Source organism: Ahaetulla prasina, chromosome 2, assembly GCF_028640845.1.
Source record: "Ahaetulla prasina isolate Xishuangbanna chromosome 2, ASM2864084v1, whole genome shotgun sequence".
Classification (NCBI taxonomy): Eukaryota; Metazoa; Chordata; class Lepidosauria; order Squamata; family Colubridae; genus Ahaetulla; species Ahaetulla prasina.
Genome location: NC_080540.1, coordinates 10,966,699 through 10,992,089, shown reverse-complemented (window position 1 = coordinate 10,992,089; position 25,391 = coordinate 10,966,699). Strand labels below are relative to the sequence as shown.

At 44.2% G+C, this 25,391-nt stretch overlaps 1 protein-coding gene across 4 annotated transcripts; it reads left to right on the top strand.

The window, feature by feature from the left end:
• The first annotated feature begins 4,604 nt into the window (after positions 1–4,604).
• Positions 4,605–25,201, top strand: LOC131193478 (zinc finger protein with KRAB and SCAN domains 1-like). Of its 4 annotated transcripts, none has more exons than XM_058173681.1 (4): positions 4,605–4,721; positions 12,262–13,415; positions 16,104–16,365; positions 21,878–25,201. In XM_058173681.1, the coding sequence occupies exons 2-4, from the start codon at positions 12,639–12,641 to the stop codon at positions 22,558–22,560; spliced, it is 1,722 nt and encodes a 573-aa protein (XP_058029664.1). In that variant the 5' UTR covers positions 4,605–4,721; positions 12,262–12,638; the 3' UTR covers positions 22,561–25,201. The 4 variants fall into 4 exon arrangements, with proteins under 4 accessions (XP_058029664.1, XP_058029666.1, XP_058029667.1 ...); XM_058173683.1 differs by lacking the exon at positions 4,605–4,721 and adding an exon at positions 4,745–5,069; XM_058173684.1 differs by lacking the exon at positions 4,605–4,721 and adding an exon at positions 7,224–7,253.
• Positions 25,202–25,391: the final 190 nt, after the last annotated feature.

Here is a 25,391-nt window from a genome sequence, read left to right as displayed (position 1 = left end):
CCCGCCCCGTTTCCCGAGGCCCCTCCTGTCTAGCAAACTAATCTGAATGTTAACCCTTCAAAAACCGAAGTTCCTGCCTCTAATTTTGCCTTAGATGTGGTTTTTCAGAGGATGGGTGGCTCTGAACAGCAGCACGCCTCGCCTATAAGCATATATTTGTTTTTCGATAGTAATATAAGGGCGCTGGGAAAGTGTTCCTGATTGATTTTTCCTTTTGCTCTTTTTATGCAGGCTGCATCAGCTACTCAAAGGTTAGAATGGAATGGAATGAAACTGAAATGGAATAGAATAGAATAGAATAGAATAGAATAGAATAGAATAGAATAGAATAGAATAGAATACTTTATTGTCACTTTAAATGTACACTAATCAGCATACATTAAAATAAAATTTCGCTTAGCTCTCAAAAGATAACCATTTCACATATACCCACATACGAATAGAATAGAATAGAATAGAATAGAATAGAATAGAATAGAATAGAATTTTTATTGGCCAAGTGTGATTGGACACACAAGGAATTTGTCTTGGTGCATATGCTCTCAGTGTACATAAAAGAAAAGATACGTTCATCAAGGTACAACATTTACAACACAATTGATGGTCAATATATCAATATAAATCATAAGGATTGCCATCAACAAGTTATAGTCATACAGTCATAAATGGAAAGAGATTGGTGATGGGAACTATGGGAAGATTAATAGTAGTGCAGATTCAGTAAATAGTTTGACAGTGTTGATGGAATTATTTGTTTAGCAGAGTGATGGCCTTCGGGAACAAACTGTTCTTGTGTCTAGTTGTTCTGGTGTGCAGTGCTCTATAGCGTCGTTTTGAGGGTAGGAGTTGAAACAGTTTATGTCCAGGATGCGAGGGGTCTGTAAATATTTTCACGGCCCTCTTCTTGATTCGTGCAGTACATACACACACATATGACCCAGAGAAACATCATAGTCTAGTTCAGATGAATACATATACATGGCGGGGGTGGGGGGAGAATCCAACTTTACAAGATGGATGGCATAAGGAACAAAGCTGTTACAGAATCTAGTAGTCCTGCTATAAATACTTTGAAACCTCCCAAAGGAGGATAACAGAAACAGGATTCAAGGTTCAAATCAATGATTCCTGGGCTGGTATGAAAACCTATGGGATTCAGTGGGAGGCTGTGCTTTTTTAGGTCCCTCTTGGTGAAAGTAAAAAAGCTGTGGGGATGGGGGGGGGCAGAGATTCCTAATTTTAAAGAACCCAACTGTGTAAATAAAGCTTTAAGATGTGAGGATTCAACTCCCAGAATTCCTTTGCCAGCCATGCTGGCTGGGGAATTCTGGGAGTTGAAGTCCATACTAAATTTAAAAAAACTGGTGTAATTTAAAGTGGACTACAGATTGTAAAAGCTTCAGAGAGATAATTGGGGGTGAGAATTGAGGAAAATCACAAAAGAGGGACATAAAAGACTCTTACTTTTATCTATGTCTTATGTGTCAGTTTTACATTCTGCCATTTTCTTTGAGTTTAGGAGATGGATATAAACTCATGCAATCTAGAAGTGAAAGGGAGCTTTTATTCATGCATAGATTTGCTTATTCTGGGGCTACTGATTTTGTCATTTGCACAATGGGGGCACGTTGTTTAGACAACCTTGTGGTTTATAATAGATACTGGTTAATGCAAGATTACTTCTGCCTTATGAAAACTACTAATCGGTTGATGAACTAATTCTGTCAATGGGTTTAAAACTATGTACAGAAAGTCCCTCCTTTCTGACATGAAGGCGAGGACAAATATTGTGTTTGAAATGTGATTGCAAATGTGACTACAGGTAGTCCTCCACTTACGACAGTTCACTTAGTGAGCATTCAAAGTTACAACGGCACTGAAAAAAGTGACTTATGACCATTTTTCACACTTATGACTGTTGCAGCATCCCCGTGGTCACATGATCAAAATTCAAACGCTTGGCAACTGACTCTTATTTATGACGGTTGCAGAGTCCCGGGGTCACGTGATCCCCTCTTGCAAACTTCTGACGAGCAAAGTCAATGGGAAACCAAATTCACTTAACAACTGTGTTAGTAATTTAAAAACTGCAGTGATTCATTTCACAACTGTGGCAAGAAAAGTCGTAAAATGGAGCAAAATTCACTTGACAAATTTCTCACTTAGCCTCATAATTTTTAGTCTGAGTTATGGTCGTAAATCAAGGACTACCTGTATAAAGTATTTGAAATACATTTTGGGGCACCCAATTATGAAATCTCTTCAGTCATCAAAATCTTAAAATCTTGGCTGTTATATTATTTTCTTAAAATATTACTCTTAACGCCATCCAGGATCCTTTGGCCATCGTGGTGCTGACATTTGGGGTAATTACACTTGTTCTCATATATTTGTTTTCAAATTTATATAGACGCCCATCTCACAAACAAGTGAATTCCTATGGGAAATACCCATGAATGTCAAGAAATGCGAAAAAAACCCACCCCTTCCTGATTCTCACAGCATGTATCCTCACATCCAGGACATAAACTGTTTCAACTCCTACCCTCAAAACGACGCTATAGAGCACTGCACACCAGAACAACTAGACACAAGAACAGTTTTTCCCCGAAGGCCATCACTCTGCTAAACAAATAATTCCCTCAACACTGTCAAACTATTTACTGAATCTGCACTACTATTAATCTTCTCATCGTTCCCATCACCAATCTCTTTCCACTTATGACTGTATGACTGTAACTTTGTTGCTGGCAATCCTTATGATTTACATTGATATATTGACCATCATTTGTGTTGTAAATGTTGTACCTTGATGAAGGTATCTTTTCTTTTATGTACACTGAGAGCATATGCACCAAGACAAATTCCTTGTGTGTCCAATCACACTTGGCCAATAAAAAAATCTATTCTATTCTATTCTATTCTATTCTATTCTATTCTATTCTATTCTATTCTATTCTATTCTATTCTATTCTATGTAGATCTAAATTGGTGATAGCCTCTTGTCCTCTGTTTTCCTGGACATGTTCAAGACAGAGTCTATTGGAATTGGCAGCTATAATAAATTTGAATAAATGAACGGATGGGTAAACAAATAGATGGATAATGCAACTCTGAAGCTTTCATTTGGATTGCCAAATTCAATAGCCTAAATTCCCACTTGTAATTTGGATTCCTCGAAGCAAACCAAGACTCATTGAACTAAGCACAGAATGCCTTGTCCTCCAACTGATGAGTGCGCCTGACCATAAACCCTACAAACCCGATGAGGATGCATCCTTAGATATCTTCCCCCATTGCGAGTGTTCCTGAGCATGGGCCAAGTGCTTAGTGCAAAGCAAAAGGTTTCTTAACCTGAGGTCAGAAAAGCAAGCTACGCAACATTTTCACCCATAAAATTAAAGCAGGCAGGAATATATCCGGGAATTTAAAAGGAAATTTGAAGTGGGAAGAGGGGAAGGCAATTAAAACAATTCCCCTCTTTCCTTCACCTAGTCCAGGGGTCTCCAACCTTGGTCCCTTTAAGACTTGTGGGCTTCAACTCCCAGAGTCCTTCAGCCAGCAAAGCTTTTTAAACTTAATGTCAACCGCTTTAATCTAGATTGCAGAAAATATGACTTCTGTAACAGAATCATCAGTGCTTGGAATACTTTACTTGACTCTGTGGTCTCTTCCTATAATCCTAAAAGCTTTAACCAAAAACTTTCTACTATTGACCTCACCCCATTCCTAAGAGGACCATAAGGGGCGTGCATAAGAGCACAAACGTGCCTGCCTACCGTTCCTGTCCTATTGTTTTTCTTTTCGTCTTCCTATATATATATATATGCTTATACCTCCTAATATTTACTCATATATATGTTTAGAATAGAATAGAATAGAATAGAATAGAATTTTTATTGGCCAAGTGTGATTGGACACACAAGGAATTTGTCTTGGTGCATATGCTCTCAGTGTACATAAAAGAAAAGATACGTTCATCAAGGTACAACATTTACAACACAATTGATAGTCATAAGGATTGCCAGCAACAAGTTATAGTCATACAGTCATAAGTGGAAAGAGATTGGTGATGGGAACTATGAGAAGATTAATAGTAGTGCAGATTCAGTAAATAGTTTGACAGTGTTGATGGAATTATTTGTTTAGCAGAGTGATGGCCTTCGGGAACAAACTGTTCTTGTGTCTAGTTGTTCTGGTGTGCAGTGCTCTATAGCGTCGTTTTGAGGGTAGGAGTTGAAACAGTTTATGTCCAGGATGTGAGGGATCTGTAAATATTTTCACGGCCCTCTTCTTGATTCGTGCAGTATATACTATATAATCTTTTTGTATGATGCCTACATATATTGTTGTGAGAAATAAATAAAATAAATAAATAAATAAATAAATAAAGCTGGCTGAAGAACTCTGGGAGTTAAAGTCCACAAGTCTTAAAGGGATCAAGGTTGGAGACCCCTGACCTAGTCCTAGACCTAGAACTTCCAACTGACTTATTCTGTTGTAAAATACCTTTTGAAAGAGTTAAATCCACAAAGTGTCGCCGCCTAGAGCAGCCCAGAAGCGTGAGTGGCGGCGGCGCGCATTTCCCTTTCCTGTCCGTTCCTCTCGGCTGGGAGGAAGTGGCCGCCGCCGAAGCCTGTCGGATTGTCCGAAGTCGGGCGCTGGGCGGCGGAGGGGGAGGGGAGGGGCGGCCCGTTTGCGGGTCCTCCGTTTGGCAGACGGTGAGTTTCGGCGAGGCGGCGAAACGGGAGGAGACTGTGGGCGGGACGGACCTGCAGCGACAATGCAACAATCCGGTGCATTCCAATTCTATAGGATGCAGAGCCCATCCTTCCCAGCCCCGCTAGCTGGAGGTGATGGGTTTTGTAGTCCAGCTCTCCCCTCTCTTCCCCAATCCTGACAGGGCGCCGGCTGAGGTGGGCGTATTGAAAGGAGTGAGGATCGCTCTGTCCCACAGAAAGAAAGTCCCACCCTAGTGCCCCCTTCTTCAAATACCTTGCTGGGAGTGACAGCGCCCCCCCCCCATTAGTGCTGCAAATGGCTTGGTTTCCACTACAGTAGCAGACCAGGTAACGAAACTAATCTCGTGTAATTCAGGACCACTGCTATTGTAACGGAACGAGGAATAGGAATAGGAAGAATAGGAATAGGAAGAATAGGAATAGGAAGAATAGGAATAGGAAGAATAAGAATAGGAAGAATAGGAATAGGAATAGAAAGAATAGGAATAGGAAGAATAAGAAAAGGAAGAATAGGAATAGGAATAGAAAGAATAGGAATAGGAAGAATAAGAATAGGAAGAATAGGAATAGGAAGAATAAGAATAGGAAGAATAGGAATAGGAATAGAAAGAATAGGAATAGGAAGAATAAGAATAGGAAGAATAGGAATAGGAATAGGAAGAATAGGAATAGGAAGAATAAGAATAGGAAGAATAGGAATAGGAATAGAAAGAATAGGAATAGGAAGAATAGGAATAGAAAGAATAGGAATAGGAAGAATAAGAATAGGAAGAATAGGAATAGGAATAGAAAGAATAGGAATAGGAAGAAAGGAAGAATAGGAATAGGAAGAATAGGAATAGGAAGAATAGGAATAGGAAGAATAAGAATAGGAAGAATAGGAATAGGAATAGAAAGAATAGGAATAGGAAGAATAAGAATAGGAAGAATAGGAATAGGAATAGAAAGAATAGGAATAGGAAGAATAAGAAAAGGAAGAATAGGAATAGGAAGAATAGGAATAGGAATATTGGCCAAGTGTGATTGGACACACAAGAATATGTGTGATCTTGGTGCATACGCTCTCAGTGTACGTAAAAGACAAGATACATTCATCAAGAATCATAAGGTACAATACTTAATGATAATCACAGGGTACAAATAAGCAATTGGGAAACAATATCAATGTAAATCGTAAGGATACAAACAACAAAGTTACAGCCATACAATCATAAGTGGAAGGAGGTGGGTGATGGGAACGATGAGACGATTAATAGTAACGCAGACTTAATAATTAGTTTGACAGTGTTGAGGGAATTATTTGTTTAGCAGAATGATGGCATTTGGGAAGAAACTGTTCTTGTGTCTAGTTGTAAGAAACTGTTCTTGTGTCTAGTTGTTCTGGTGTGCAGTGCTCTATAGCATCATTTTGAGGGTAAGGGTTGAAACAGTTTATGTCCAGGATGTGAGGGGTCTGTAAATATTTTCACAGCCCTCTTTTTGACTCGTATATCATAGCAATATAAATAGCAATAGAATAGGAATAGAATAGCAATAGAACAGCATAATAATAGCAATAGAATAGGAATAGAATAGCAATAGAGTAGCAATAAAATAGGAATAGAATAGCAATAGATAGATAGCAATAGAAATAGCAATAGAATAAAATAGAAATAGCATAGCAGTAGATTTAAAAACAATAGAATAGCAATAGAATAGCATAGCAATAGAATAGCAATAGCACTTAGACTTATATAGAGCTTCACAGTGCTGTACAGCCCTCTCTGAGCAGTTTACAAAGTCAGCATATTGCCCCCAACAATCTAGGTCCTCATTTTACCAACCTCAGAAGGATAGAAGGCTGAGTCAACCTTGAGCCTGGTGAGATTCGATCTGCCAAACTGCTGGCAGCCGGTGATCAGCAAAAGTAGCCTGCAGTACTGCATTCTTAACCACTGCGCCACTGTGGCTCTATACAGGTAGTCTTCAACTTACGACCACAATTGAACTCAAAATTTATATTGCTAAGTGAGAAATGTAAGTGTAATTTTGCCCCGTTTCACGACTTTTCTTGCCATGTTTGTTAAGTGAATTAGGTACCGCAGTTGTTAAGATTAGTAGCACCAAGTGAAACTGGCTTCCCCATCGACTTTGCTTGACAGAAGGTAACAAAAGGTGATCACATGATCTCAGGACACTGCGACAGTCATAAATGTGAATCAGTTGTCAAGCATCCGTATGTAAATCATATGACCAAGGGGATGCTGCGGTGGTCGTAAGTGTGAAAAATGGTCATAAGTCACTTTTTTCAGTCCTGGTTGTAATTAAGTGAACTATTGTAAGTTGAAGACTACCAGTAACATAACAGTAGAATAGAATTAGAATAAATTCTTTATTAGAATAAATGATGAAGATGACATTGACAATCCTCTTTGGCTGCTGAGTACTTTAATTTTTCTTTTTTTTTTCTTTTTGGACTTTATGATGGGAATCGATTTGCAGATCATTCACTGCCCGGAATCCCTTGCTGAGGTGGGAGAAATACAAATTGAATGCATGGATAAATAAATTTTTTTGCTAGAGGCGCTCATCTCACATACGAGACTTCCAATAAAATGGGAAGGTGGCTTCCAATAAAATAAATAAAGTAAAATAGATAAAATGCATAATATGCCTTATACAATGTAAGCCGCCCTGAGTCTTCGGAGAAGGGCGGGATATAAATGTAAAATAATAATAATAATAATAATAATAAAAAAAAAAAGACATTGCAGGCCGGCCTGTATTTTCATCTGTCGGTTGGCTGGCCAGTTGTAGCACACTTGTCACACGAGCAACATAATAAAAGCAGAAGTGGTTGGGTGACAAGAAGGGAGGAAATAATATGTGAGATGCAAAGGAAATATGTGAGGTACAAAGAAAAGGCAAGATAAAGTTACCTTTGCTGGCATAGACCAAAATCAAGATTATGCAATGATTCTATTACGTAAAGCCACTTAGCAACCGAATAAGGAGAAAGCACTATATCTTTACAGTTGCTTCTTCCACTTCTAGATCTAAAAAAAAAAACTTGACAGACTTGAACACAGGTGACAAGAAAAACCAAATGCCCTGATATAAAATAGGAATTACTGGCTCAACAGCAGTAACTGTTAAGGGATCTAGAAGTCCTAGTGGACAACCACTTAAATATGAGCCTGCAGTGTGTTGCAGCTGCCAAAAAAAGCCTAGGCTGCATCAACAGAGATAGTATCAAAACCAGATACAGTAGAACGCTCCTGACCAGTGGTTGGTTTCAAAAAATTTTATTACCGGTTCTGTGGGTGTGGCTTAGTGGGTGTGGCAGGGGAAGGATACTGTAAAATCTCCATTCCCACTCCACTCCAGGGGAAAGTTACTGCATAAATCTCCATTTCCTCCCAATCAGCTGGGAATTGGGAGGCAGAGAATAGATGGAGGTGGGGCCAGTCACAATTTTTACTACTGGTTTTTTTTTTTTTGCATTTATATCCCGCCCTTCTCCGAAGACTCAGGGCGGCTTACACTGTGTCAAGCAATAGTCTTCATCCATTTGTATATTATATACAAAGTCAACTTATTGCCCCCAACAACCTGGGTCCTCATTTTACCTACCTTATAAAGGATGGAAAGCTGAGTCAACCTTGGGCCTGGTGGGGCTTGAACCTGCAGTAATTGCAGGCAGCTGCTGTTAATAACAGACTGTCTTACCAGTCTGAGCCACAGAGGCCCTCCTCCGAACTACTCAAAATTTCCACTACCGGTTCTCCAGAACTGGCCAGAACCTGCTGAAACCCACCTCTGGTTCTGACCACGACCAAATCGGGATTTTTTGTAACCACCAAATTTGCTGTTGTTTGTTTACAAACAACAGCGACCCATGTGTGGCCACTGCATTAATTTTGGTTAGGGTTGGGTCACAACCAAATCGGGTTGCGACCAAAGTTATGGAACGAATTATGGTCGTGACCAGAGTGTAGTAGCCATGGTGGCGCAGTGGTTAAAATGCAGTATTGCAGGCTACTACTGATGTTTGGCGGTTCAAGTCTCACCAGGCTCAAGGTTGACTCAGCCTTTCATCCTTACGAGGTGGGTAAAATGAGGACCCAGATTGTTGGGGGCAATATGGTGACTCTGTAAACTGCTTAGAGAGGACTGTGAAGTGTTATTCCTGCTTTATGCTGCTTTGGTAAAGCTACCTTTGGAATATTGCATCCAGTTTTGGTCACCACGACCAAAAAGATGTTGAGATTCTAGGAACTAGAGCGCAGAGAAGAGCAACAAAGACAATTAGGGGACTGGGGGCTAAATCATTCGAATGCAGGTAGTCCTTGACTTATGACCACAAATGAGGTCAAAATTTCTGTTGCTAAGCGAGGCAGTTAAGTGAATTTTGCTCCAAAGTGGGGAAAATGGTCCTAGGTCACTTTTTTCAGTGTGGTTGTAACTTTGAACAGTCACTAAATGAACTGTGGTAAGTCAGGGACTACCTGTATGTGAGAGGTTATCACAAAGAAGAGGGAGTCAAGCTATTCTCCAAAGCACCTGAGGGTAGAACAAGAAGCTATGGGAGAAAACTAATCAAGGAGAGAATTTCCTGTCAGTGAGAGCGATTAATCAGTGGAACAGCTGGCCTTTAGAAGTTGTGGGTGCTCCATCACTGGAGGCTTTTCAGAAGAGCTTGGACAACCATTTTCCTGTAGTGAGATATGGTCTCCTGCCTGAACACGGGTTTGGACTAGAACAGGGGTCTCCAACCTTGGTCCCTTTAAGACTTGTGGACTGCAACTCCCAGAGTCCCTTAGCCAGCAAAGCTGGCTGAGGAACTCTGGGAGTTGAAGTCCACAAGTCTTAAAGGGACCAAGGTTGGAGACCCCTGGACTAGAAGACCTCCAAGATAACATAACATAAGATAACATAACATAACAACAGAGTTGGAAGGGACCTTGGAGGCCTTCTAGTCCAACCCCCTGCCCAGGCAGGAAACCCTACACCATCTCAGTCAGATGGTTATCCAACATTTTCTTAAAATGCGCTTCAAGGTCTTGATTACCATCTTTAAAGCGCTCCATGGCATAGGGCCGGGTTATTTACGGGACCACCTACTGCCACCGATCGCCTCCCACCGACCCGTACGGTCTCACAGAGAGGGACTCCTTAGGGTGCCGTCCGTCAGGCAGTGCCGACTGGCGACACCCAGAGGAAGGGCTTTCTCTGTGGGGGCTCCCACCCTCTGGAACGAGCTTCCCCCAGGGCTTCGTCAACTTCCTGACCTCCGAACCTTCCGCCACGAGCTTAAGACACATCTATTTCTTTGCGCAGGGCTAGCCTAGGGTTTTAGTTTTTAAATTTAGTTTTTAATGGGGTTTTATATTATTTTATTTTAGCTATATTTTTAATTCGGCCTAATTAATAAGTTTTTTAATTGTTGTTTTTACCTGTATTATTTGCATGTTTTTATCTGGCTGTGAACCGCCCTGAGTCCTTCGGGAGATAGGGCGGTATAAAAATTCGAATAAATAAATAAATAAAATAAATAAATAAATAAATTAAAAATTTCCAGTGTTGGAGCATTCACAACTTCTGCAGGCAAGTTGTTCCACTTATTAATTGTTCTAACTGTCAGGAAATTTCTCCTTAGTTCTAAGTTGTTTCTTTCCTTGATCAGTTTCCACCCATTGCTTCTTGTTCTACCCTCAGGTGCTTTGGAGAACAGCCCGACTCCCTCTTCCTCTCCCAATATCCCTGAGATATTGGAACACAGCTATCATGTCTCCCCTAGTCCTTCTTTTTATTAAACTAGACATACCCAGTTCCTGCAACCGTTCTTCATATGTTTTAGCCTCCAGTCCCCTAATCATCTTTGTTGTTCTTCTCTGCACTCTTTCTAGAGTCTCAGCATCTTTTTACATCGTGGCGACCAAAACTGGATGCAATATTCCAAGTGTGGCCTTACCAAGGCATTATAAAGTGGCACTAACACTTCACGTGATCTTGATTCTATCCCTCTGTTTATGCAGCCCAGAACTGTGTTGGCTTTTTTCGCAGCTGCTGCACACTGCTGGCTCATATCTAAATGGTTATCCACTAGGACTCCAAGATCCCTCTCACAGGTACTACTATTGAGCAAGGTACCACATATACGGTACCGGTGCATTTTGTTTTTTTGGCCTAAATGTAGAACCTTACTTTTTTCACTGTTGAATTTGGAAGATGGAAGATGTCTTCCATTGTTCTGTTTTGGCACCCACCCCAGTCATTCTTTCTTATGGGGATAACCGCCACCTGGCACATTCTGCTACCCACCTTCCTGATACCATCTGTTTCCTGCTCCAATTTCCTTTGGTTGTTTTATGCCATCTTTGGGTACATGCTTTTCCTGTCTCCTTTCCACCAGTTGTTTCTGCAGTTGATCTTCAGTTGTGACTCCCCAGGGTGAGAAATGCATTGCCTGGGCTACACTGTGAAGATTTTTCCTGACCTCAAGCAAGCATTTGTAGGGTTTTGCTGATCAAGATAGCCCTATATAGTAGAATAGAATAGAATAACAGTTGGAAGGGACTTTGGGGGTCTTCTAGCCCAACCCCCTGCTCAGGCAGGAAACCTTACACCACTTTAAACAAATGGTTGGTTATCCAAACTCTTCTTAAAAACTTCCAGAGTTGGAGCATTCACAGTTTTTGGAGGCAAGTTCTTCCACTGATTGATTGTTCTAACTGACAGGAAATGTCTCCTTAATTCTAGGTTGCTTCTCTTCTTGATTAGTTTCCACCCATTGCTTTTTGTCCTGCCCTCAGGTGCTTTGGAGAATAGTTTGACTCCCTCTTCTTTGTGGCAGCCCCTGAGATATTGGAACACTGCTATCATGTCTCCACTAGTCCTTCTTTTCATTGAAATAGACATACCCAATTCCAGCAACTGTTCTTTATATGTTTTAGCCTCCAGTCCCGCTAATCATCTTTATTGCTTTTCTCTGCACTCTTTCTAGAATCTCCACATCTTTTTTACATCGTGGTGATCAAAACTGGATGCCGTATTCCAAATGCGGCCTTACCCCAAGGCATTAGAAAGTGGTGTTGACACTTCACGTGATCTTGATTCTATCCCTCTGTTAATTCTGTAGCCAACATGGGGTTGAAAATGCTACTTTAAATTGAACATTAGTTTAAATCAGCATTTTTAAATGTTTAAAGACTGGACAGTTATTCGTCTGGAATAGTATAGGGTCTCCTGCTTGAGCAGGGGGTTGGGTTGGACTAGAAGGCCTCCAAAGTCCCTTCCCACTCTGTTATTCTGTTATATCTTCCCTAAGATCAGGGAGCAGTTGCATGGGGCAACCACGCAAAGATGCTAAAAGCTGCATCTGCTTTAACTGGTTCCTGCTAAACATTTCGCCCCTCAGGAGTCCAGATGGCTCAAACAACCCTCGTATCTATCTTTTTCCAGAACGTTGGAATGGAAGCAGCTGAAATAAATCCTGTAGTAATAAAAGTCTTTTCTCCCAACATTTTATGTCTCTTAGGTTTTTAGGGCGCCACTACTTCTCATGATGATTGTGATATCCTGCCTGGGAACGATGCCGTCTGTTTTGACCCAGCCGTCGATGCCCTGGCTGCTTCTGGCGTAAGGCAAGGGGCAAGGCCGAAAGGCAGCCCTTAAGTTCGCGGTCCGACTGCTTTTCCTGCTTTGAGAGGGCGGAGGGGGTGGGTGAGCCTGAGCTGCTCTCCCTCCCCTCCCTTCCAGAAGGAACCCATAGGCAAAATCTTCTCCGTGCCCTGCAGTTCTCACTGCACTCCCCGCTGGCCGCCGGGCAGGGCCAGCCATCCTTCCTGCCAGGGCCCCAGGGCCTCACCTCACTCATCCCGAGGTGAGACGTGGGCCTCCGTTGCGGGGGACAAAATGGCATCGGGGAGAGGAGAAACAGCTGCCCTTCACCTCCAGCAGCAGGGGGCTGCCGAGCCGAGCTCGCGGCCGGCCATGAAGATGGAGGACACGGCCGTGCAAGAGATGGGGCGGGGCGGAGTCTCGCGCTTCCTTCAGATCGGCTCCACGCGGGAGTTCTTATCCGGAGAGGCTTCGCGCCACGTCAAACAGGAGCCGGATGACCACCTCCCGCCCCATCACTGGGCTCCCCCGAGACAGGAGTTTTCTCCATCGGGGTGGAGAAACACTGCTCCACCCAAACTCCTGACATGGGACAATAGCTCTTTCCAAGCCCCATACGAGGCTCCGGCCAACCAGAGCCCCTGGCCCTCGGGGGGATGGGGAGGCCAGACTCTGGCCAGCCTGAGCAGGGGGACACAAACAGCCTATAGCATCCAGGAGCACCGAGAACGGAGGACCTACCGGGGCCTCAAGGAAGAGCCTCCGAATGAAGGGACGGTGGGCATAGAGATCCGGCGCCAGCGCTTCCGGCGGCATCGCTACCAAGTGGCCGAAGGGCCCCGCGAAGCCTGCAGGCAGCTGCAGGAGCTTTGCCACGAGTGGCTTCAGCCCGAGAAACACACCAAGGAGCAGATCTTGGAGTTGCTGATCCTGGAGCAATTCTTGACCATCCTCCCCCAAGAAGTGCAGAGCTGGGTCCGGGAACGGGGGCCGGAGACCTGCAGCCAAGCAGTGGCCTTTTCAGAAGAGTTCCTGGTGCGGCAGAGAGAGACTCAAAGGAAAGAGCCACAGGTAATCAACATGGGCTATTGTCCACCTACCTGCTCATAAGCCATCATTGTTCCGTGGGTAGATCACTGGGTGAGGTAAAATGGAGCCCATCCCCCCAACCTTTTGGGCACTAGGGACGGCTTCCGTGGAGATAGGTTTTTCCACAGATCGGAGGGGCCCCTGGTATAATAGGGTGCCTGCATCCAGTGATGGGATTCAAATAATTTAACAACCGGTTCTCTGCCCTAATGATTTCTTCCAACAACCAGTTCACCAAACTGCTCAGAAGGTTAACAACCGGTTCTCCCGAAGTGGTGCGAACTGGCTGAATCCCCACCACTGCCTGCATCTCACAGATGGGGCTTTGCTTGTTTGTGTGGCCTGGTTCCTGGCATGTCGTGGCCCAGTGCCGATCCACAGACTGGGAGGTTGAGGGTCCCTGATGTAAAATATCGAAACCACAACAAGCAATGAAACCCTGAACAGAGAATGCCAGCAGTAAAATGGATATACCGTATTTTTCAGAGCATAAGACATACCTTTTGCCCCGCACAAAAGAGGGTGAAAATCTGGATGCATTTTATACTCTGAATGTACCCCCTCCCAGCTTCTCAAAGGGAGGTTTCAGAGACTGAAAAAAGCATGAGAAATGAAGCTTCAGAAATGAAGCCCCCAAACAGAACTTCAGAGGCTTTTTTCTGAAGCTCTGTTTTGGAGGCTTTCAGAGGAATAAAAAAAAGTTTTTTCTGAAACAAAGTTTCAGAGGCAGAAAAAAAAAGCAAGGCACAGAGCTCACAACCAAGGAACCTGTTGCTAAAATTCACCACTGGGAACAGCTGATTGGGGGTATTCCGGGAGGCCGATCCACCTGCCAATCAGCTTTTTTCTTATTTTCCTCCCCAAAAACTAAGGTGCGTCTTATACTCCGAAAAATACGGTAGTTATTAACCGTTAGCAGGTAGTCCTTGATTTATGACCGGTTACTCAGCAACCATTGAAATGTATGACTAGATAACCACAAACGGTACAGCCCGATTCTGGACGTTCCAATGGCCACGCCCCCCCCCCAAACACACGGCTGCATTTTGGGCCCTTTGGCAACTGGCCTCCCTTATAGCTATTTGCAGCGTCCACAATTTATGATGGTGTTTGCTTCTGTCTTTCAGCAAACGCTCCCTAGCGATCAATGGGTTTGCGTAACAATCGTGGTGTTCAGTTAATGATCACAGAATCACTTCACCACCACCTCAAAAAGAGGTCGTAAATGGCAGGCACCATTGCGGTTGTAAGTCGAGGACTTGCCTGTATCTTAAAGCAGGATTAAACTAATTTGTGGAAGTGAAGATGATTGAAGAGAGTTGGTGTATATTTTATTTAGTTGTTATATCAAGCATCTAGCTGTCGTGTCCCTCTCCCCCTCCGAGGGCCGGGTCTGGGAAGTCTGTATCAAGCGTGGCCACGAAGCCTCTGCAGCTTTGCCAAATTCCTGTCAGAGTTCTCAGGGCAGGCAGGAATCCAAGGTGTGACTTCAGCAAACCAGATGGGACTTTGCTTGACTCAAGGAATGCCAGAAAGCAGATCCTTTATATAGGCCATGGGGTGTGGCTCCATGACTCAGCACTTATCCAGGCCTGCCTCTCCCTTCCTTTTGCTGACGTCACCTTTCCATTCTCCGGAAGCGTGGAACCGTCTACTGTAACTTTCCGTCCTTCTGATCTGCTGCCAGCAATTCTAGCACATGGCTGGCTTCGTGCTCACACGCTGTAGAAGGGAGGTTTGTTGGCTCATTCCTGACATACTGTCCGGGCATGGTGCCAGAGCTGGGGGCTGGAGGCATGCCAGGCCGTTCCTCTTCATTATCAGACTCTGACTCAGATAGCAGGAGATGGGAGGGGCCCGTCTGAGGAGAGGAGGGCGGGCGAGGCGCAACACTAGCAATGTAGCAAGGATTAAAAGGCCTGGAGACTTAAAACATAGGAAGAATGGTTGCAGGATTTGGATTTGACTAGTCTAGAGAAAAGAAGGACTGGGGGGACATGAAGCAGTATTTTGGTATTTGAGGGGCTGCCACAATGAAGGGGGAGTCAAGCTATTCTCCAAAGCACCAGAGGGCAGGACAAGAAACAACGGATGGAAAATAATCAAGGAGAGAAGCAACCTGGAATTAAGGAGAAACTTCCTAACAGTGAGGACAATTAACTAGTGGAATAGTTTGCCTTCAGAAGTTGTAGGTGCTTCATCACCGGAGGTGTTTTAGAAGTGACTGGCCAGTTACTTGTCTGAAATGGTAGAGGGTCTCTTGCTTGAGCAGGGGGTTGGACTAGAAGACCTCCAAGGTCCCTTCCAGCTCTATTCTGATTCTGATTCCGTTTTCCAAAGCATCAGAAGGCAAGACAAGCAACCGAGGGAAACTAATCACGGAGAGAAGCATTCTAGAACCAAGGAGAAACTTCTTAACAGTTGAGGACAATCAACCAGTGGAACAGCTTTGCCTCCTGAAGTTGTGGGTGCTTCATCGCTGGAGGTGTTTAAGAAGAGACTTGTCTGAATTGGCATAGGGTCTCCTGTGTGAACAGGGGGGCTGGACTAGAAGACCCCCAAGGTCCCTTCCAGTTCTATTCTGATTGATTGATACAAAATCCAGATCCCTCAGAGCATTTCCCCAAGATAGAAACAAGTCGGAATTAACCTCCCTGTTGCCATTTTCAGGTGATGTGGTCCTTCGAGGACTTGATGTTGAACCCTACCCGGCCACCATCTGTCCAGTATTCTGCCAGGACACAGCAGGTCCATTACCCCACGGTGGCACTGCCCATGCAGTACCCACCCTTGGCACCACAGTCCCAGTATCCTGCCATCGGACAGCCGGCCCCCCATCCCATTGTGGCGGAGCGAATGCCAGCGGATTCTCGGCAGAGGATTATCGGCAGGAAGTCCACGGCAGACGATGGCGCCACCCTCCGCCCTTATGGTAAGCTGATCTTCCAGGGGAGCTAGAGCTCCCTCTACTGGTGGGACTCCACTTCCCAATAACTTCCCTCAGCTGATCTGTGCCGGCTGAGAGTCGTGGGGTTGGATTCCCATCTTTCCAAAGAATAGCAAGAGTGGCTAAAACATGGGAAATTAATCTTTTTGGGTCTTTGAATGGATCTATTTCTCAATCAGTCGTTAAAAATTAGCTTTTTAAGACGTGGTTTCCTATCTTGGCTGCAAAGGGAAGAAACCACTGCAGGTAGACCTCGACTTACAACAGTTCCGTTTAGTGACCGTTCAAAGTTAGAGCAGCCCTGAAAAAAAATGGCTTCCAACCAGTTTTCACACTTGCGACCGTTGTAGCATCCCCAGGGTCACGTGATCAAAATTCAGACACCTTGGCAACTGACTCATCTTTATGACGGTTGCAGTGTCCCGGGATCCCCTTTCGCGACCTTCTGACAAGCAAGAGTCAATGGGGAAGCCAGATTCATTCAACTACACTTTGACTAATTTAGCAACTGCACTTTAATTCACTTAACCACCGAGGCAAGACAAGTCGTAAAATGGGACCGACTCACATAACAAATGTTTCACTCAGCAAGAGAAGTTTTGGGCTCCACTGCGGTCGTTAAGTCGAGGACTACCTGTACATCCATGGTCAGTATGAAAACACCCCTATAAAGATTACCGGTTGTTTCTCAAGAGAAGTGATCCTTGCCGTTTTCTCCTATCCTCAGCTTGAAATTGTGAAAAATCTTATGCAGGAATTCCATTTTCTCATTTTTGTTGCTTAACTTCCTACTTGTCAAGATTCACAGTCTTTCACATCTTTTGACCATGTTAAAATAATCAACGGTCAAATGATGTCTCTCTCCAATGTACAATTCTTTTTTTTTTTTTTTTTGAAAAAGTCCAAACAAAAACCCATAAACCCAAAAAGACAAACAAAAACATTTTTCCCCCTTTTCCCTCCCCTCCCCCCCGCAAAACCCCCTTCACCCCTCCCTTCACACACACACCCTCGCTTCCCGGGTCAATCACAAGGTATTGTTATACATAAACCAAACATAGGGTAAAATTTTCCCTTCTAATCCAATTAACCTCATCCAAATCTTTTCATTTCCTAACCCCCCCATTATATAAAATAATACATCCTAATTATTCAAAGGCAATCTGATATCTCTTAATCTGATATCTGTTTTGTAAATAATCAATCCATTTTTTCCATTCAATTAAATATCTTTCCTGCGTATTGTCTTTCAAAAAGGCTGAGATTTTAGTCATCTCAGCCAAGTTAGTAACTTTCAATATCCATTCTTCTATTGTAGGTAACTCTTTTTTCTTCCAATATTGTCCAATCAACAGCCTTGCTGCTGTTATTAAGTTCAAAATCAATATAATCTCAGTCACTGTACAATCCGTTATAATTCCCAAAAGGAAAAATTGTGGCAGGAACTTTATCTTCTTCTTCAGGACATTTTGAATAATCCACCAAATTCTTATCCAAAAGGCCTTAATTTTCTTACAAGTCCACCAAATATGAACCAATGTACAATTCTTTTTTCTGTGTTTCAAGGAAGCCCCTCCCTCCTTCCCTCCCTCCCTCCCTTTTGGCTATACCTACAGTAGTGACCAAAATAGTGGAAACCTTTTGGGAAAAGTGTATTTTCTAAAACTAGCTAATAACACCACTTTTTTTGGGAGCTGTTGTTGTTAGTTGCGAAGTCGTGTCTGACCCATCGCGACCCCATGGACAACATTCCTCCAGGCCTTCCTGTCCTCTACCATCCTCTGGAGTCCATTTAAGCTCAGGCCTACTGCTTCAGTGACTCCATCCAGCCACCTCGTTCTCTGTCGTCCCTTTCTTCTTTTGCCCTCAATCGTTCCCAGCATTAAGCTCTTCTCCAGTGATTTTTTTGGAGTAGTACCATAAAATTACACAGAAGAACTATACAAGAATGAGTTTAAGATCCCTGATAACCACGATGGGTGGTCACTAACCTTGAGCCAGACATCCTAGAATGTGAAGTCAAATGGGCCTTAGGAAATCTGAGCAACAACAAAGCTAGTGGAGGAGACAGTATTCCAGCTGAGCTATTCAAAATCTTAAAAGATGACGCAGTAAAAGTGCTACACCCAATTTGCCAGCAAATTTGGAAAATTCAACAATGGCCACAGGATTGGAAAAGGTCAGTTTACATTCCAATTCCAAAGAAAGGCAATGCCAAAGAATGTTCAAACTATCACACCATTGCACTCATTTCACATGCTAGTAAAGTTATGCTTAAAATCCTACAAGCTAGGCACCAGCAGTATGTAGATTGAGAACTACCAGAAGTACAGGCAGGATTTCGTAGAGGCAGAGGAGCTAGAGATCAAATACGCTGGATCATGGAGAAAGCTAGGGAGTTCCAGAAAAACATCTACTTCTGCTTCATTGACTATGCTAAAGCCTTTGTGTGGATCACAACAAATTGTGGCAAGTTCTTAAAGAGATGGGAGTACCAGACCATCTTATTTGTCTCTTGAGAAACCTGTATGCGGGTCAAGAAGCAACAGTGAGAACTGGACACGGAACCACTGATTGGTTCAAAATTGGGAAAGGAGTCCGGCAAGGCTGTATACTATCACCCTGCCTATTTAACTTATATGCAGAACACATCATGAGAAAGGTGGGGCTAGATGAATCAAAAATTGGAATTAAGATTGCCGGAAGAAATATCAACAACCTCAGATATGCAGATGATACCACTCTAATGGCAGAAAGTGAAGAGGGACTAAAGAGCCTCTTGATGCGGGTGAAGGAGGAGAGTGCAAAAGTTGGCTTGAAACTCAACATTAAGAAAACTAAAATCATGGCATCCGGCCCTCTCAATTCCTGGCAGATAGATGGTGAAGAAATGGAGGTAGTGACAGATTTTATTTTCCTGGGCTCCAAGATCACCGCAGATGGGGACTGCAGCCAAGAAATTAAAAGACGCTTGCTCCTGGGGAGGAAAGCTATGGCAAATCTAGACAGCGTACTAAAAAGCAGAGACATCACCCTGCCAACAAAAGTGCATATAGTCAAGGCTATGGTTTTCCCAGTTGCAATGTATGGCTGTGAAGGTTGGACCATAAGAAAGGCTGAGCGCCAAAGAATTGAGGCCTTTGAACTCTGGTGCTGGAGAAGACTCCTGCGAGTCCCTTGGACTGCAAGGCGAACAAACAAGTCAGTCCTAGAGGAGATCAACCCTGACTGCTCTTTAGAAGGCCAGATCCTGAAGATGAAACTCAAATACTTTGGCCACCTAATGAGAAAGAAGGACTCACTGGAGAAGAGCCTAATGCTGGGAAAGATTGAGGGCAAAAGAAAAAAGGGACGACAGAGAACGAGGTGGCTGGATGGAGTCACTGAAGCAGTAAGTATGAGCTTAAATGGACTCCAGAGGATGGTATAGGACAGGAAGGCCTGGAGGAACATTGTCCATGGGGTCACGATGGGTCGGACATGACTTCGCAACTAACACCACCACCATAAAATTATATATCAATAGAAAGATAATTTAATCAAGAATGTAATGCAATAATATTTAATATTTTAGTCTAACTTAATTTTAATTGAATTTTAATTGTATTAATCTATTTATAATTTTGTATTCTAGGGTTTTATATCGGTCTTTGACCGTTTTAGTTTTAAATTGGCCGGTTAAATATTTTATTTTAAATGTATTTTAAATTTGGGATTTGTATTGTGTATCTATGTGTTTTAATTAAGGCTGTACACCGCCCTGAGTCCTTCGGGAGAAGGGCGGTCTAGAAATCTAATAAATAAATAAATAAATAAATAAATAAATAAATAAATAAATAAATAAATAACTTCTATGAAGGATTTGCTATTAGAATACTGTAGCAGTCACAGTATAAAGAAGAAAAATGAAACACGTAGAAAAAATGAGCTATACAAAAATTATCTTGTATGTCATTTTTCTTTCTATTTTTCTTCAGAAATGTTTCATTTATCACACATTTTCATTTTATTTCTTTTCCCTTTTTCTTCCTGACTTTCTGTCAGATTTTATCATCTAATCTAAAAGTTTTAATAAAAATCGTATTATAAATATGAAATGTCTCCTGGCTCTAGCAATCACTAGGAGCAAATCCCGTACAGCTGCCTCCTACAACCTTTTTTTGGTCTGCTGATTATAACCAATGTCTAGTCCAGGGGTGTCAAACTCGATTTCATTAAGGGCTGCATCAGGGTTGTGTTTGACCTCGGGGGGAGGGGAGGGACCAGGGTGGACGTGGCCAGGGTGGGAATGGCCAGCTCGACGTCACTCGTGTCAGCGCCTGGGGTAGCCCAATCACACACCCAGGTGAAATGGAGCTCGTGTCGTTTCCCACCCCCCACTCCGACGAACGAGTCAAGGAAGTCCGTGACAAACTTGGCAACGAAGCCTCTGCAGCTTGCCAAGTTACTTCAAGGTTTATCAAGGCAGGCAGGAGTCCAAATTGGGATTTCAGCGATAGGGTCCGGTATCAGCAAACTCGATAAGACTTTGCTTGACTCAAGGTTGGAATGCCAAAAGCAGGTCCTTTATATAGGCTGTGGGGTGTGGCTCCATGACTCAGCATTTATCCAGGCCTGCCCCACCCCTCCTTCTGCTGGCGTCGCCTCTCAGATCTCCGGAAGCGAGGGTCCTCCCACTCTGAATTGTCTTTAGCTGGATCTGCTGTCACTAATTCCAGCACCTGGCTGGCTTCCTGCTCACACGCTGTAGGAGTGAACTTTATCGGGCTTGTCTGTTCACTCCTGGAATCCTCTCCAGGCATGGGGCCAGGGCCGGGGGCTGGAGGCATGACAGGCCGTTCATCTTCATTATCAGACTCGGAGTCTGATAAAAGGCCCGGTTGGAGATGGGAGGGGCCTGGCTGAGGAGAGGAGGGAGGACGAGTCACAACACCTCAGGAGCGCCACACACCCTCCCGAGCTCCATTTTTGCTGGCAGAGGCACTTTGGGCTGGTCCTTTGCTGTTTCCAGGGCAACCCCGCGGGCCTTGAGTCTGATATCCCGGTTTATGGAGATTCTCAGTCGTCCCGAGTAGGGTTGTCCCAAAGGTGCTTTCTTTTTTCACGAGACTTTCTGGTTTTTCTTTGAAGACGTTTTGCTTCCCATCTTCAGAGCGGAAGACGGACGAGAAGCGAAATGGCTTCAGAGAAAAAGCTGCCTCTCAAAAAAAAAAAAAAGGACCTTTGGGATATTGATACTATAAGTTTTGGAGCTCCCAGGAAGGTAGACCACCAGCATGGCAGTCATCTCCCGAGGGGTCCTAGTGTTCGGCTTTGGAACTAGACAAGCCAACATTGCAATTTTTTAAACGCGTTTTTAGGGTGGGGGTTAAGAGAGGAACAATTTCCACGGCTGTAAATCTCAAAGTCTCCAGAAAAAAAATCTAATTGTTTTCCTCCCCGCTCCCCTTCTGCATCTTCCCTCCCTCTCTCCCTCCCACATCCCAATCCCGCTCAGGGCCCATCCAGGAGTTCCGGAGGCCCCTCACCAACGCTGAGCGGATGAGGAACCGGAGGATGAGGAACCGGAAGCAGCGCTTGGAGACCAGCATGCAGCTGGTGGAGTCGGCCTCCCGGGCCCCCTCCATGCTGTTGGATGCCATGCGGGGCCTACACTGTCACGATCTGAAGGCCTTTGACAGGGCCAGGCAGGAGGAAAGGCAGCACCGCAAACAGGAACGGCGGCAGGATCGAGCCACGGCGCAGCTGATGGTCGACGCCATTAAACGCTCCCACCGCGACCTGGGGGAGTTCCTGGGAAGGCAGACCTCCGCCATGGCCGCCATCGCGGAGGTGTTTACGGGTCAGAAGTCACCTGCCCAGAGCACCCATGCCAACCTCAGCTCTTACTCAGGGTACGGCAACCCGCCCTGGGGTCCTCCAGAGCCTGGAGCTCCAGTACCATCCGGCCACATCCCTGGCATGCCTTCCGAGCCAGTCACCGGTCCCGTCGTTCCCTGCCCGGTGCCTCCGGTGGCTCTGCCTGGTGGCAGTGGTGACCCAGTTCTGGAGCCGTCTCCTACAGATGGACCAAGCGAGGCTGCTGCGCCCGATTCCCCAAAGCCTTCCACCTCTGATGCCACTTCCCGTGGTCTGGATGCCAGGCCCAGCAGGGGCACCAAAAGGAAGACGTGGGACTGAGGACCTATAACTCGCTCTAAAAAAAAAAAGTAGTGTTTGTTTTTTTTTAGGCCAGTTTCGTTTCCAGTTGCCATCCTGGCAAAGCTTGTCTCCCTGTCCCCGGTGTGTTAGGAGGACGGCCCATCTTATCTATGCAAGGAAGCATAAGGCAAAGCTTCAGGCCCAAGGGAAGGATTGCTGTGGGCTTCCGAGTCCATGGGGTTGCAGATCACAAAAGAGAGAAAGCAGCAGATAGCCTGATTTGTTGTAGGCGGATTAGGAGTGCAGCTTTGGGGCAAATCTGCGTCTGTCCATTTGCAAAATAGGAATAACCAACCCACGTTTACATCGTTCCTTCAAAAGAAGATACTATAAAGGTCATTTTACTTCTCCGGTAATTAAAAGGAGGTGGTGAAAATTGTAGGTTGCTTCAAATGACCACAAGAGGCTGTATTCGTCTTCCCAATTCTCAGTTACAATTTATTTATTGTATTTATTGTATATACATACATATATATATATATATGTACACACACACACATATACTGCCTAATAATAGTGAAGAACCAAGCGGGTTCCAACAATCAAAACACAGGCTTGCAAAATTAAAATAGCGATGGGGTGTGTGTGGAATACAGTGGTTACCGAGCTGCTGCTTCAAATAAGATTCCTTTTATACCCATTTTACAGATGGGAGGGCAGGGACTGAGGCTGAAGATTCGAGGTGCGCCAGATGTTTTCGCATCTTAGAAAGGTCTCATCCCGATCTCAAAAGTGGTGGCTCTGACTTCATGGGCAGATCCTTGTAAACCTCTAGAATAATCTTCCATGTTTCTGAAGATCACAAGTCAGGCTGGATCTCTGAAAACATTTCATCTTTCTCTCCCAAGTCTGGGTTGGGTTGGGCTGTTTGCTTTTCCAGATTCTAATACCTTTTTTTTTAAAAGTGCACCATTGTTTGGTTCTACAGCGGGGAAGGGCATCTTGAAATAAATGGCTGTTTCTGTCAGGGTAGCTTTATATCTTCTAATGTAAAGAGTTCCCAGCCTTGTTTTTAACCCTGCTTTTGCTGAGAAATTAGGATTTTCCCTCCACTTCAGGGGGGGGAAAATCCAGTAAAACTGAACATTAACCATCCTGTTGCCTTGATTCCGGATGTAGTATTTTTAGATCTCCTGTTGAAACAGAAGGCAAAAGAACCATGGCTTCCCTTGTCTGTTTCTTTTTTGTGTGTTCGTTTTTAAAAAAAATCTCACTTTGTCCCCAAAGTGCTGGGTAGAAAGGCTTAAAATGGAACTGGGGATTGTGATAAGGCCAGAGGTTCGGTCTGGTTTGGACAAACTGGTAAGTGACCTGTGGGTACAATCCCGTCCTATATCACTGTGTTTTTGACGCCACACGCATGCGTGGATGGTGCACGCGCACGAATTGCCGTGTTGTTCGATGCCGCACACACATACATTTCCGGTGGTGGGTGAACCGCTTGTAACTTGTGACCCAAGCCCAAGTAGGTAGTAAGAAACTCAGTCCATAAAAAAACCCAAAAACTTTATTTGAACAGCTGAGAATTACTTCATTCCCAGCGTAGTTCAACTAAATTAAAACAAATTCCTCCCAACACAAATTCCTCGGTCCTATCACCAATCTTGGTCCAAGTAGTCAAACTGCCAAAGGCCTTTCTTGGCAAACTTTCAGAAGTTACAAAAATAAATGCAAGACATAGATGAAACAGAAGACAAAGCTACCAATGTTGTTTTCCGTCAAAGCCCAAACGCCATTGCTGGTCTGTTTTAAGCCTTATGGGAGGGGCCAATCATCTCTTGGCCCTACTGAAGTCATCCTTTTTGCATGAGCTGCTCTTGCCTTCTGGCAGCTCTTCTCATGCGTGCATTAGGAACAGGCTCCTCCTGTTCCTCTGCCTCACTATTATCAGTCTCTGGAGGCTCTGGAGTCCGCACCTCACTCCCCGATGGCCCTGGCCTCACCTCAGCCTCATCACTGTCCGACTCCATTGCCAGCTCTCTAGGCTGCTGACAGATCACAACAAACAGTATGTGAAGCCCACCTCTGGACAAGGTCCATAATTTTCTGATCTAAAATCAGAGGTGGGCTTCACATACTGTTCCAACCAGTTCGGCCAGCACCAGAACTGGGAGCGCATGTGTGCCATCCACGCATGCGTGTGGCGTCACAAAACACGGCAATTTGCTTGCACATACATGCAGCGTCAAAAACGCAGCGACATAAGATGGGATTGCCTACCCGCAGGTGGTTGCTACCTGTTCGCCCAAACTGGCTGAATGCTACCTCTGTCTAAGATGACTTTCAGCGTTGCAGGTAAAGTCCTGCTTAGCACAGGAAGCAATTAAGTTGGGGAATGAACAGCTGGACTGGATCAAAGAGCCCAAATCACAATTCCAGCTGCATCTGAGGGTTGTATCCAATTTCCTGCTCTTAGTGCTCTTTTGTGAGCCACCTGTAACATGGCTGGGGTGCCCATGTTCATATGTGCAAATAAATGAAATTAGATGTCGGAGGCTGCCCCTTTGCTTCTGTAGCATAGCTCGTCCCCTTGAGGCACCCAAACACCTCCCACTAAAGAGAAATGCGGGCTGCCTATTCTCAAAGCAATGGGGAAAGGGGAGAAAATTTCAATTTTTTTTTTAATTTGAATTTATATCCCACCCTTCTCCGAAGACTCAGGGCGGCTTACATTGTGTAAGGCAATAGTCTCATTCTATTTGTATATTTATATACAAAGTCAACTTATTGCTCCCCCAACAATCTGGGTCCTCATTTTACCTACCTTATAAAGGATGGAACGCTGTCAACCTTGGGCCTGGTGGGACTTG

What these genes read in the sequence shown, in the direction of transcription:
- LOC131193478 (XM_058173681.1), top strand. Translation starts at nt 12,639, where the DNA reads ATGGCATCGGGGAGAGGAGAAACAGCTGCCCTTCACCTCCAGCAGCAG. An exon ending in CTCAAAGGAAAGAGCCACAG is followed by an intron (nt 13,416 to 16,103) that starts GTAATCAACATG and finishes TGCCATTTTCAG; the next exon opens with GTGATGTGGTCCTTCGAGGA. An exon ending in CGCCACCCTCCGCCCTTATG is followed by an intron (nt 16,366 to 21,877) that starts GTAAGCTGATCT and finishes AATCCCGCTCAG; the next exon opens with GGCCCATCCAGGAGTTCCGG.